Source organism: Castor canadensis, chromosome 14 (assembly GCF_047511655.1).
Source record: "Castor canadensis chromosome 14, mCasCan1.hap1v2, whole genome shotgun sequence".
Taxonomy (NCBI): Eukaryota; Metazoa; Chordata; class Mammalia; order Rodentia; family Castoridae; genus Castor; species Castor canadensis.
In genome coordinates, this window is record NC_133399.1 from 3,814,295 (window position 1) to 3,828,234 (window position 13,940).

At 36.7% G+C, this 13,940-nt stretch overlaps 1 protein-coding gene across 6 annotated transcripts in view; it reads right to left on the reverse strand.

Moving 5' to 3' along the window:
- Positions 1 to 705: 705 nt before the first annotated feature.
- LOC109674917 (uncharacterized) overlaps positions 706 to 13,940 on the reverse strand; it is a 50,750-nt gene continuing 37,515 nt past the window's right edge. For 3 of the 6 annotated variants that reach the window (XM_074053686.1, XM_074053688.1, XM_074053689.1), the window contains 3 exons: positions 3,732 to 3,858; positions 3,471 to 3,522; positions 706 to 2,852 (listed from right to left, as the gene is read on the reverse strand). In XM_074053686.1, the coding sequence (XP_073909787.1) occupies positions 2,027 to 2,852; positions 3,471 to 3,522; positions 3,732 to 3,858 (1,005 nt within the window). In that variant the 3' untranslated portion in view covers positions 706 to 2,026. The remainder of the gene's footprint in view (positions 2,853 to 3,470; positions 3,523 to 3,731; positions 3,859 to 13,940) is intronic. The other 3 variants (XM_074053687.1, XM_074053691.1, XM_074053690.1) reach the window with 3 other exon arrangements.

A 13,940-nucleotide genomic window follows, 5' to 3' on the forward strand; every position in this document is an offset into this window, starting at 1 on the left:
TGGATGGAATTGGAGAACATCATTCTGAGTGAGGTTAGCCTGGCCCAAAAGACCAAAAATCGTATGTTCTCCCTCATATGTGGACATTAGATCAAGGGCAAACACAACAAGGAGATTGGACTATGAGCACATGATAAAAGTGAGAGCACACAAGGGAGGGGTGAGGATAGGTAAGACACCTAAAAAACTAGCTAGCATTTGTTGCCCTTAATGCAGAGAAACTAAAGCAAATACCTTAAACACAAGTGAGGCCAATAGGAAAAGGGGACCAGGAACTAGAGAAAAGGTTAGATCAAAAAGAATTAACCTAGAAGGTAACACCCACGCACAGGAAATCAATGTGAGTCAATGCCCTGTATAGCTATCCTTATCTCAACCAGCAAAACCCCTTGTTCCTTCCTATTATTGCTTATACTCTCTCTACAACAAAATTAGAGATAAGGGCAAAATAGTTTCTGCTGGGTATTGAGGAGGTGGAGCGGGAGGGGCAGAGTGGGTGGTAAGGGAGGGGGTGGGGGCAGGGGGGAGAAATGAACCAAGCCTTGTATGCACATATGAATAATAAAAGAAAAATGAAAAAAAAAAAAAGAAAATTGTGGTTTTGTATTTACTGTAAAGAAAGGAAAAAGAGCAATGGATGCACCTTTAGAATGGACATGATTTACACATCTAAATGACACTTCAAATTACCCTGAAAGATCCAAGTTCAACTAAAAGCCAGGTTTATTTCATCTGTAAAATTTCAGAATAATGCCAGGGTAGATTGCTACCTCATATTCATGTTGGGACAACAAAGGTGCATTATTTTACACTTACAAAGAACTATTCTATGTGCTTTAACAATGAGTATTATTTGTTTAATGTCTCTGAACACATTTTACACTGTTTGAGCGTGTCAATACTTGTAGACCTGTTAGTCGGTACATACGCTTGTGTGGAGTTTAAGGATGACTCTGTAGTTTTTAATGTATTAAATTTCACATATACATGGCAAATGAGTATATAAAAAGATAGTAATACTTGAAGACAGCAACACTAACAGAGGATTTAGGAAATTTCTACATGGTATAAATATTTGTGTACATTATTTCAAAATTGTTTGTCCTAAAATTTTCAAACTACTTTCTAAATTTGAAATTTGCTGGATTCTTGACTATTGGAGGTTTAGCAGAACTTATCTCCCTGAAAAGTGGAGATAAGTTTTATACCAGTTCTTGCAGAGAGGTATTTGAGAAAATTAACTTCTGTAATACCCATTGATAAAATAAGAGGTGCTGCCCAGGTGAACTGACTCATAGGACATGACCTTGAAAGTGTCATTCAGTGTGGCATTCTTTATCTACCTACAGCTTCTGACTATGAGAGTGAAAAACATGATGCTTTTATTTTCACGAATGATTTTTAAGCTAATAATATTATCAGATGGAAAATCATGGGTTATTGGTACAACCAAAGTCTTTGGAATGAAGACTCCTGGAAGAATTCAAGAAGCAGTTGTTTTGTCTAAGAAGAAGAATGACACTTTGTGGAAACCTCCTTCTTTAAGACATTTAACTTGTACCTTGGTTCATGCAGGACAGTGAACGGTATATGCTTTCCCACATTGCTGACATGCATAGGGTTTCTCTCCAGTGTGATTTCTTTCATGAATATGAAGGATACTCGAAGAAGTGTAGGCTTCCCACATTGCTTACATCCATAGGGTTTCTCTCCAGTGTGAGTTCTTCTATGTCTTTGAAGGTGACTATCTCAATTAAAGGCTTTCCCACACTGTTTACATCCATAGGGTTTCTCTCCAGCATGAGTTCTTTCATGTATTTGGAGGTGAATGGCTTGATTAAAGGCTTTCCCATATTGCTTACATCCATAGGGTTTTTCTCCATGACGAGTTCTTTCATAATATCTAATGTAATACACATGAGTGAAGAATTTCCCACATTCGTTACATCCATAGGTTTTCTCTCTAGTGTGAGTTCTTTCATAAATTCAAAGGCAATAGCTTGAGTGAAAAACTTTCCCACATTTCTTATATCCATAGGGTTTCTCTCCAGTGAGTTCTTTCATGGATTCGCATGTAACTGGCTCGAGCAAAAGCCTTCCCACATTGCTTACATTCATAAGGTTTTTCTCCACTGTGAGTTCTTTCATGCATTCGAAGGTAACTGGCTTGAGCAAAACCTTTCCCACACTGCTTACATCCATATGGTTTTTCTCCACTGTGAGTTCGTTCATGAATTCGAAGGTATGTGGCTTGAGAGAAAGCTTTCCCACAATGTTTACATCCATAGGGTTTCTCTCCAGTGTGACTTCTTTCATGATAACGAAGGTAACAAGCATGACTGAAGAATTTCCCACATTTCTTACATTCATAGGGTTTCTCTCCAGTGTGAGTTCTTTCATGAATTCGAAGGTATGTGGCTTGAGAGAAAGCTTTCCCACATTGTTTACATCCATAGGGTTTCTCTCCAGTGTGACTTCTTTCATGATAACGAAGGTAACACGCATGCCTGAAAACTTTCCCACATTGTTTACATCCATAGGGTTTTTCTCCACTGTGAGTTCTTCCACGAATATGAAGGTTACTGGGATGAGGGTAAAAGATACCAGATGAACTGAAGGTTTTTTCACATTGTTTCCATCCCTGAGATTTCACTACATTGCATATCTCTTCATGGATTAGAATAGCCTTGCCATTAGTGCAGGTTTTTTCATAAGCATTACATATATTGCTTTTACGTTGTGCTTTTCTAAGCAAAATTTCCTTGCTTACAGTGTTTTCTGAAGTCTGTTGAAAAGATTCTCCACAATGAATATGTTGTTTATGCTCATACAGTCTCTCTAACATTTCTGGTCTGTAAAACACACAAAGATTACCATTGTTATCCTAATAATGATTTAATAATAGAAGCTAATAACACAAATATACTATGTGTTCTGCAGCAGGGACTGAGGACAGCTATTATCAAAAGAGTGGTGTTCTTTGTGAATCCATAGTACTATTTCCACATTAGGTGTGGAAACACTGAATGAGTTTTACTACATTGACATACACTTAAAGTATTTGTTGAGATGCGTAGGTTCAAAGGCATGTTGAATTGTAAAATACAAGAATGAACTTGAGTAAAAATGTGCCTGTCTATACCAGTATACATGATAATCCCAATGTGAGAAAATTTGATATAATATATTTAAATTAGTTTGTGTACAACAAGGGGTTATTTTTGTATACTGAGCAATAGGACAGTGTCTCTTGTGACTTCTTAGGACAAAACCTATTAGAAAAAAATGGCAAATATCAGACATTGAATTTTCTGATTGTGGATGCTTTACTTATTTTTCCCATCTTAGAGAAATTTTTCACTGATTTCAGCAATTCATAAGTAGAGTTTGTGGTCTCATTTTCTTAGTTTTCAACATTCTTGTCAATGACACATCAGATTTTCACCATTTTGGTTATAAATAGAAATTACCTCATATTTCTTCTGGGACTCCCGAAGAACTCTTCAATGTTGTCATTTTCTGCTTTTGTTTGTAAGATATAGACAGAGAAATCATTAGTATTTAATCGATATAAAGGAACAATTTCAGACCTCAGCTATTTTCATGGTATAATATGATCATGCATGTATATGAACCATTACTGTCCCTTTTTAAACACCCCATGAGGCAACAACACCTATGAGTCACAACAGTAGTGCACAGTATGAATAAGGTAATGATGCCATATTTACCTAAGTAGGACAGGTTGCTACAGGTTTCTAGCATCACTTCTTTGTAAAGCTTCTTTTGGGAAGGATCCAAACAGGCCCATTCTTCTGGGGTGAAGTTCACAGAAACATCCTCAAAGGTCAGGGCCTCCTAATATTTCCCACACACATTTGTTAGAATAATAGTGACTGTCACAGCAGTGGAAACAGACAATCTCTGTGTAATAAATTCACATGCTGATGTGTTCTCTGCATATTCAATGCATTTTTTATCACACTCTCATTCTCCATCTATACTCACACTTCATAGTAATTCTGACATCTCACTGGACTTGTTAAGTTCAAAGCAGAACATGGTCACAAAAATTACATGTTATACACTGAGATTTTAGCAATCTACTAACAAATTCCTTCTTCTTAGTTCCCTCCGGAGTAATATCTGGTGCAAATTGAAGGAATAATGTTTTTAATACAAGAGTAAAAGTTTTATGTCTACTGGCTTTACAGAACTGCTAATGGGATGAACTTGACCAAACCAAATAGGAAGTGTAAAAACAGGAGAGTGTTCTGAAGCAATTTATTCCAAAACTCTTCTACTGTATATATGCTATTTATGATTATTTGCACATTTCTGAAATGTTCAACAGAGAGACTCTGTGGTAAGAGAACCCACAATGCACTCATGGTTATGAACAGAAAGTTGGTATGAGAAATAGTATATAATATCTCTTTCCAAAACATTTTTTTTTTATTTGAGCACTTCCTTGGTAACTGTATCAAGAGAGAACATTTGGAAGCTTCTACCTGGTTTACAACAGACCAACCCAAATTTAAAGCTAAATCAATCTCATGAAGGATCATTCCAATAGAGTTACAGTTTTTCCATTAGCATTCAAAAACATAATGTAGAAAGGAGAAATGTGGCATGTGTCCCTAGAAATAGATGGATTTCAACAAGTTATCACATCAAACTAGATGTATACAACTTTGAAATTTCTAAAATACACCTTAAAACTCATGAACAAAAATACTTTTCAAATTGTAATTGGTGTCATAAATTGCAAACAGCAATTAAAAATAATTGGAATCAGAAAGTGATTCCTTGCACCACTTGTGGAGGCCCAATCTGGTAATTCCACCAGAAGGACCACAAGTTAAACATTGGTGTGATCTACATAGCAAGAACTACTGTCAATAAAGACAGAATAATAATGAAGAAGAATGGGGGACAGAAAGGCAAAGAACACAAAGTGTACTATTGTCTAATATTAATAAACAATGTTCAAACTACATTATCAAGGACACTGTGCTACAAGAAACAGATTAACAAATAGGAGTCAGAGGAAAGAGAACCAGTATCCCCTTGACTAAAAACAGTAAGAGAAAATTGGTTCAAGACAAAAGAAATATCATACATTGGTAGCTAAAACACAAAATCTGGAACCCGGTTTGTCCTTGAAAACAAACATTGTATTCTCCAATGTCATGGACAATGATGCACTGCATAGGAAATAGGAAAGATAAAATCTGAATACTCTTGAAGAAGTTATGCTGTTACATGCCTGTCATACCAGCATTTGCAAAACTAAGGTAGGACTGGACTAGCATATGTTCAATGTGATCCTGTGATACATTTCCTGTTCAAGTGCTATGCAATGAAGTTTCTGTCTGAAAGTAACACAAAAAGAAGAGCATTTTGAAAGTCACAACCAAAGGAACATGAAAAATGAATGTGGAATGTTAATATATTATTGTGACAATATACAAACAATGAGGATAAATATCTGCAATACAAGCAAAACAAAAGGATTAGTGAAATGCATACACTAATGAGTGAGATGTGATTGAGAAATGCACATGTCTATTCAACATAAAATACCAGGTGTGAACCACAATTTAGGCCAATGAATAAGGAGTTAGCTGAGCAAAATAAGTGTTCAAAATACAAATACATACAAGAAGTGCCAATTGAACAATCTCCACTGACATTTCTCTAGTTATAATTATGAAACAAAGTCCTGAAATTGTTTCTAATACCCACTGGATGTATTATGAATGTTAATCAGAACTATTTTTCATATCCTGGAGAAGACATCTAGAAAAGGCCCAAAACCATGACCACAGAAACAGATGTGAAAATAGTTTGGTTCAATATCACACATGATTGTTTGTGAAAAACACTCAAAGACAGCACTCAGAAGACTTTTATATGGACTAGGTCTAATACTTTTTCTAATTTCCAAGGGTCAACAATAGAAGAATGGAATAGAAGAATATGACAAAAAAAGTAGGGAAAGGATTACAGTGCGATCCATCTACTGTAGTAATGTGTGTACAGACCCTTTTTATTCACATCTACCAGGGCATCTAGATACCTCATGTGCATGCATGTGCAGATTTTTCCATGAATTTCAGAATTACCCTTAGATTAATTCACTGAGTAGTTTCCTATGTCTTTTTTCTGTTGTTGTACATCACCTTTAATGTCAAAAATTTATGCATTTGATCATTTAATCAAGTTCCAAAGGTCTTAAAAGTTGTGGTCATCTGTATGCCAGATTGTAGAAATTTTACTAAATACCCACATTTCTCAAATGCATGAAAGCATTCCAGTAGCATGAAGAATCCAAACTTGTCTTTCTGTTAGATTATGCCTCTCAGATTTTCTCAGTTTGTACAAATTAGTGCAAAGAAAATGCTTATGAAGCAAACTTTTTAAAGTTTAGTGTTCTACCTGCAGTCATGCTCACTGTTACCCACCCTGAATCAGCAGAAAAGCCCTGTTTTTCTGTCACCATCAGAACAGACTTGTTACAGGGAATAATTTTCCAGCACTGAAAGTTTATTTGCCTACCTGTCATCATCTGTAATCTCCCAAATTCTTCTCCTTTCTTGTAAACCATAGATCATTACTGCCTAGCAATTGGGACATCTGCATTTCTTAATTTGGGATTACCCACATAGTGCAATAATTCCATAAAACCTTCATGGGTGAAGAACACACTCAGTACTGAAAAGCAGTATTGATCATCACAAAAACCTGAGGATATAACTCTGGGAACCCATCATGTCCTTTTACTCCCATCTCCTACTGAGAAAATTCTAGTCTCTACACTTATATATTTATACAGAACATCTCAATTCAGTCACATGAAATTTCTACTAAAAAAAATAAGTCAACTGCAAAAACGCAGTCTCTATGACATTACCAAAATGTAGCTATATTTGACTCTGACCCTCACAGATATTCTTCATGTGTTCATGGAGAAGTGTAAATCATGTCAAAGCAAAACACTGAAGAGAAAATGGTCCCATGATAGCCACAGTTATACATTTAGAAAGGAAAGAACACCCACCAGCATTTATCTGCAGCTCACCTGTTCAGGTACTATACTGCTTGACACTGGAAACACACCTTCTCAGAGAACACCAGACTTTGTTGTGTTCTGTACTTTTACATTACTCTTTGGGAAAAATTCATTATGTTCATAAAATATATTTTTATTTGGTGTTGACTAATGAATTCTGTAACACTTGCATCCAGTTGGCTGATGAGCATGTTGTGTTATCTATCTTCATTTTCTGCATTTTAATCCTGTTTTTTTCTTTTTTTGGTTGGACAAGGATTTCTCACACCTGTTCTCTCAATGTACCCATTATCACCCAAGAAAGTAAGATCATGTTTTGAAGCCAGACCAGGCAAATGGTTTGAGAGACCATATCGTTAAAAAACTCTTCACAAAAAAGGCTGGCACACCAACCAGTGAGTCCAATTATTAAGTAGAAGAGAAGCTGTAGCTGACACCAATTCCATACAATCAAAAAAACCCTCAAGACAATAAAAACCTGTGTTCTAACAGACAGAACCAAATGTGTCTTGTTTTTCCACTGTACTTCACAGGCTTTCTCAATTGTCACAAGATACATTCTGACAAGACCAACTCCCTTAATTAAAATGCAAACAACGTGCTGGTGCAGAGGCTCAAGTGGTACATGCCCTGCCTAACAAGTGTGAGACACCGAGTTCAAACAGTACCACACACACACACACACATACACACAAAAGAAAATACAAACAGCTAAAATATTACCAGAACAAAGTAATCCTAACATACACTAGTGATTAAATAATGCCATCTTTTGTATTCCCACTATACTTACATGTCTTTCCACAGTTAATCTAAAACAAGGTAAGGCTCACACTTTTGATATTCCCACTTTCTACCTCAAAAACTTTACCTTAACTGATCAGATGAAACAGAACACCTAATAAGCAAGCTTTCCTGAATGTTGTCTCTGTTTTGCACATCTGAACTCTATGACCCACCCTCAAACTGAGGCAACACAACAACCCCATTTTATGGTCACCTGAAGACAATGTCAATCATGGGAAAGGACAGCTGGTCTAGGAGATAGTCATGCTCACTCTGTTGTCATTTTCATGCTCTTGTCAGAATGAACAATGTCAATTACTTTATGAAGAGGTGTGGAAACACAGAGAGCTTTCAAAAGAGAAGATTTTCAAAATCCAAGTCATCTCTGAAATGTGAGGAGGAGGTGTAACTTAAGAAGTAGAGTACCTGCTTTACAAGTGCAAAGCCCTGTGTTCAAAACACAATTCCACCAAAAAAGGTGAAATATACCATTGTTGGTAGCATTAAAGAAGATAATGAAAATAATCAGTTATAAGATGATTTTGTAAAGGATGGTAAAAATTAAGTGTCTTAAATCACAGTTCCAGTTGCAATGCAAAAAAAGGCAGTTTGTTTTTGTAAACATCAATGATCATGACACCAGTTCTCAAGCACTTCTCACTGGTTAGGGATCCAGAACAAACCCTTTGGGATCTGAGTATCAGAAGAAGTGATGCCCTACCAAGGGAGAGTGCAAAAGCCAAATTACAGAATCCAGGATCAGCCCTCAGCAGTTCAGAACTCCTCCCTGTTGCCTACCCAGTCCAGCCTGGGGACTTATTGTAGTTAAGTGGAACCTACTTTTCAGAATTGACCCTTCTTCTTCCACTGGGAAATCAAGCCAGGAATATGCTGAGAGAATTTCACACTCATTTTCCCATGGGGACAGCCTATGATCTCAGAAAAGTTGCAGTTCTTGGCCAGGCCAGGTAAGGACTCACTTGACCAGGAGGAAAGACCTGATTTTGTCACATTTCAGGAATTGGGATCATGCACTTCTCTTCATGGACAAGCATTTTTTATACCTGAAATCTCAACCTAAACTGTATTACCCAAACAAAGAAAGAACATGTGAACAAGGAGAAAGTGCATCATTCTCACTAGAATTGTACAAAGGAAAAGAGAACATTTTAAAAAAATGGATTAAAAAGAACAAAAACCCTTTGGAGTAGTTCAGACAAGGAGTCTGTTTGACCCCAGGTTACAATGAAGACCCACATTCAAAGGGTACAGCATATTCCCAAGCTTCAATACCAATTTGAACACTCAACTGATGCCTCACAATGCAATAGACCCATGTGTTGAAGGAGGCACACCTAATGATTTAAATCTGGGGCCTCAGCATGCCTGCTGCCCCCTTTTCCTTGCATAATAATGCTCCCTCCTTCAATATTGACCTTAGATGGAGGGAAAAGTCACAGGGATACTTTAACATTCTGATAAAAGGAAACTGAAACATTCATGTACCTGCTTCCATAAGTCTTTCTTTAATTTTAACAGACTTCATGAAATGACAGTCTGACTCCACCACTTCTATGCATGCCTAGATAAAGGTCCAGTCTTGGAATGAATAGACTGTCAAACATGTCTTCATGTACAGAAAGTATGACTCCTTATTGTTGCTGTAACTTACTACTTATTGACAAACCATGCCCCATTCCCTCCTACCTAGTTTTGTTTGAACCAATGTCATCCAAAGGCAAATGAGTGAGGGATTTGTCCCTTGCTTGGGATTATTGGAAGGTTTTCAAACTTATTAAGAGTTGGAGCCAAGTACAAGCAAGCCTTCAGATATTTGGAGACAAGCCATCAAGGGAGTTCAATGGACCCTACTCTACTTCTGCTCTTCTACTCCCTGCCATGGCATTTATTGTTTTGCTCCACCACATAATCCTCATCCTATGTGCTGCCAGGCCCCATGTCCAAATCCCACAGAGCCATTTCATTATGGATGGGACCTCAATAACTAGCAACCAAAAAACAACATTGATCCTTATAGCTTCACTACCTCAAGAGTTTGTTACAGGGTGAAAGCTGACTAATATATTGTTTCCTACTCTCCCAGAACCTGGAATCTGCCATTTCAAACTTGATAAGATAAATTTAGAAGTAATTGTCAACACCTTTTTCATTCCATGATATCTTCACCAGCCTCTGGGACATCATCTTACCTCTTTCCCTGAAGATCTCAAAATTATCAGCAGTAGCAGCTTCTGTCTTAGCTTTTCAATTTTCTGAATAAGAAGGGCCTCCAGGCCCATCAGGTGTAGCCACTATTCCTTCAATTTTCTGGGTCCTGGTAATACTTTCCAAAATCCATTGCTTATGTGCAGTTATCATTATCTTCCTTTTCCTATATGTCCCTCTCTACCCCTTTCCTTAGGTATTTACCCATTTTTCATTTCATTAGCAAGGCACTTCCTAGTAAATATCATTCTTCAAATCCAGAAAGATTGTATAAATACCAAGTTATTTGTTTTTTCCCACAAACCCTTTCCTTAATAGGTTCTGAACAGGACTGAATATAGAACCTTCTGGTGTTAGACCAATTTCTCTTGCTTATAATAAAATGCACCAGTCTGAGGAAAATATAAAGTACAGTACATATTTTAGCTTTGGGTTTGTTTTCGGTTGTGGGATTTGGGTTTGGACTCATGGCTTGGTGCTGCTAAACTTGATGCTCTATTATAGCCCATTTTGCTGTGATTATTTTGAAGATGGGGGTCACTTCTTCACCCAGGCTACCCTTCAACACAATCTACCCTATCTCAGCTTTCTAAGTAATTAGCCTTTAGGTATGATCCACGGGTGCAAAGCAAAATTAGCATTTTCGTGAGTATCAAGATCGAGGGCCACTGAGATGTACCAGGGAGTGCTTTCTGCTTACCATTTTGTCTTATGTATTATGAAACAAAGGTATTTATTCTGTGAATTTTTCAAATAAGAACATTTATTTATCTTCTATATTTATATGGAGTATTCATGTTTATACAAAATTCTATATTTATGTACCTTTCAAAAGTTTTACAATGTATAGTTTACATTAATATATTCAATACTTTTATAACTCAAGTATCTATATATAAAGACTTGTGTAAATAATTCTATATAGGAATAGATTTTCTATGACATATGACTATTTTAAAAGACATGAAAGTAGTAGGGACTATTTCAGGAAAGGAGGAGTATAAGCAGCAGGTTTGTAGAAGAGTGTTTCTGATCACAGCACACCACACAGATGTATGAAAAGGTCATACTGAGCCAGGCACCAGTGGCTACTGCCTGTAATCTGAGGTACTTGGGAGGCTGAGATGAGGAGGATTGGATCTAGGCCAGTCCAGGTCAACAAAAACAAAATCAAAAAATGGGAAACACCTGGTCTCAAAAAATAGCCAAAGAAACAAAGTCTAGAGGCGTGCCTCAAGTAGTACAGTACCTGCCAAGCAAGGGGAAAACCCTGAGATCCATTAATTTGCATAATTAATATATGCTAAAAAAATCTTACTGATTTTTGTTCCTTTTCTCACAGTACATGAAGAGATCAATCATCGAATAAGAAAATAAATGCAATAGGTAAACATTTCTTCTATGAGTTGGTATTGCTAGGTAATACAATCAACCAAAACTGTGCTTTGAGCAATTTTGCACAAACAAAACTCTGCTGTTAGGAGAGGATAGCACTAAAACCCACTCATCCTAATTGAAGTAGGGATTCCTCAGGCTTGCGCTGCAACTCCTGCATTTAACAAAGCTGATGATCTGTTTCGAATACTCAGTGTGTGTCCTCCTTAAGGATGGTGAGACACCTTACAGATGACAAAGGCAAAAATTATACAAAGTGACCTTAAAATGACATGAAAATGGTACTAATCCCGGTGGATAAAAGTAAATCTTAGTCATATTTAGAATATTCTTATGCAGTAGGGCAGCATTAAGCCTTGTATGCACATATGAATAATAAAAGAAAAATTGAAAAAAAAAAGTTTTTTAACTTCAGGACTGGCACAGTTGCTCAAGTAGTAGAGTGTCTGCCTAGGAAATGTGAGGCCCTGTGTTCAAACCAGAGTACTACCAATTTTTTTTAACTTCAGTGAGAAACAAACAGTAAAAACAAATGAATAGGCCAATCTCCTAATGAACATTGATGCAAAAATCCTCAATAAAATAATGGCAAACTGAATTCAACAACACATCAAAAAGATCATTCACCATGACCAAGATGTCTTCATCCCAGAAATGAAGGGAAGGTTCAACATATGAAAATCAATAAACGTAATAAACCACATTAACAGAAGCAAAGACAAAAACCACTTGATCATCTCAATAGATGCAGAAAAAGCCTTTGATATGATCCAACACCATTTCATGATAAAAGCTCTAAGAAAACTAGGAATAGAAGGAAAGTACCTCAACATTATAAAATCTATATATGACAAACCTACAGCCAGCATTATATTTAATGGAGAAAAACTGAAACCATTCCCTCTAAAATCAGGAATGAGACAAGGATGCCCACTATCTCCACTCCTATTCAACATAGTACTGGAATTCCTAGCCAGAGCAATTAGGCAAGAAGAAGAAATAAATGGAAAACAAATAGATAAGGAAACTGTCAAAATATCCCTATTTTCAGAAGATAAAACCCTATACCTTAATGACCCAAAAAACTCTACTCAAAAGATTCTAGACACCATCAATAGCTATAGCAAGTAACAGGATATAAAATCAGCATAGAAAAATCATTAGCATTTCTATACACTAATAATGAGCAAACTGAGAGAGAATATATGAAAACAATTCCATTTACAATAGCCTCAAAAAAAATCAAATACCTAGGTCTAAACTTACAATGGATGTGAATGACCTTTCCAAGAAAACTACACACTTCTGAAGAAAGATTGAGGAAGACTATAGAAAGTGGAGAGATCTCCCATGCTCATGGATTGGTAGAAGCAACATAGTAAAAATGTCTATACTTCCAAAAGTAATCTACGTGTTTAATGCAATTCCCATCAAAATCTGAATGACATTCATCAAAGAGATTGAAAAATCTACCGTTAAATTTATATGGAAACACAAGAGGGCACAAATAGCCAAGGCAACACTCAGTCAGAAGAACAACGCTGGAAGTATCACAATACCCGACTTCAAACTATATTACAAAGCAATAGCAATAAAAACAGCATAGTACTGGCACAAAAGCAGACATGAAGACAAGTGGGACAGAACAGAGGACCTGAATATGAAGCCACGTAACTATAACCAACTTATCTTTGACAAAGGTGCTAAAAACATATGATGGAGAAAAGAGAGCCTCTTCAACAAAAACTGCTGGGAAAACTGGTTAGCAGTCTGCAAAAAACTGAAATTAGATCCATGTATATCACCCTATACCAATATCAACTCAAAATAGATCAAGGATCTTATTATCAGACCCCAAACTCTAAAGTTGATACAGGAAAGGTAAGAAATACTCTGGAGTTAGTAGGTATAGGTAAGAACTTTCTCAATGGAACCGCAGCAGCACAGCAACTAAGAGATAGCATAGATAAATGGGACTTCATAAAACTAAAAAGCTTCTGCTCAACAAAAGAAATGGTCTCTAAACTGAAGAGAACACCCACAGAGTGGGAGAAAATATTTGCCAGCTACACATCAGACAAAGGACTGATAACCAGAATATATAGGGAACTTAAAAAATTAAATTCTCCCAAAATTAATGAACCAATAAAGAGATGGGCCAGTGAACTAAACAGAACTTTCTCAAAAGAAGAAATTCTAATGGCCAAAAAACACATGAAAAAATGCTCACCATCTCAAGCAATGAAGGAAATGCAAGTTAAAACCACACTAAGATTCCACCTCACCCCTGTTAGAATAGCCATCATTAGCAACACCACTAATAGGTGTTGGTGAGGATGCGGGGGGGGGGGGGGGGGGGCGGGGGAAGGAACCCTCTTACACTGTTGGTGGGAATGTAAACTAGTACAACCACTCTGGAAAAAAATTTGGAGACTTCTTAAAAATCTAAACATTGATC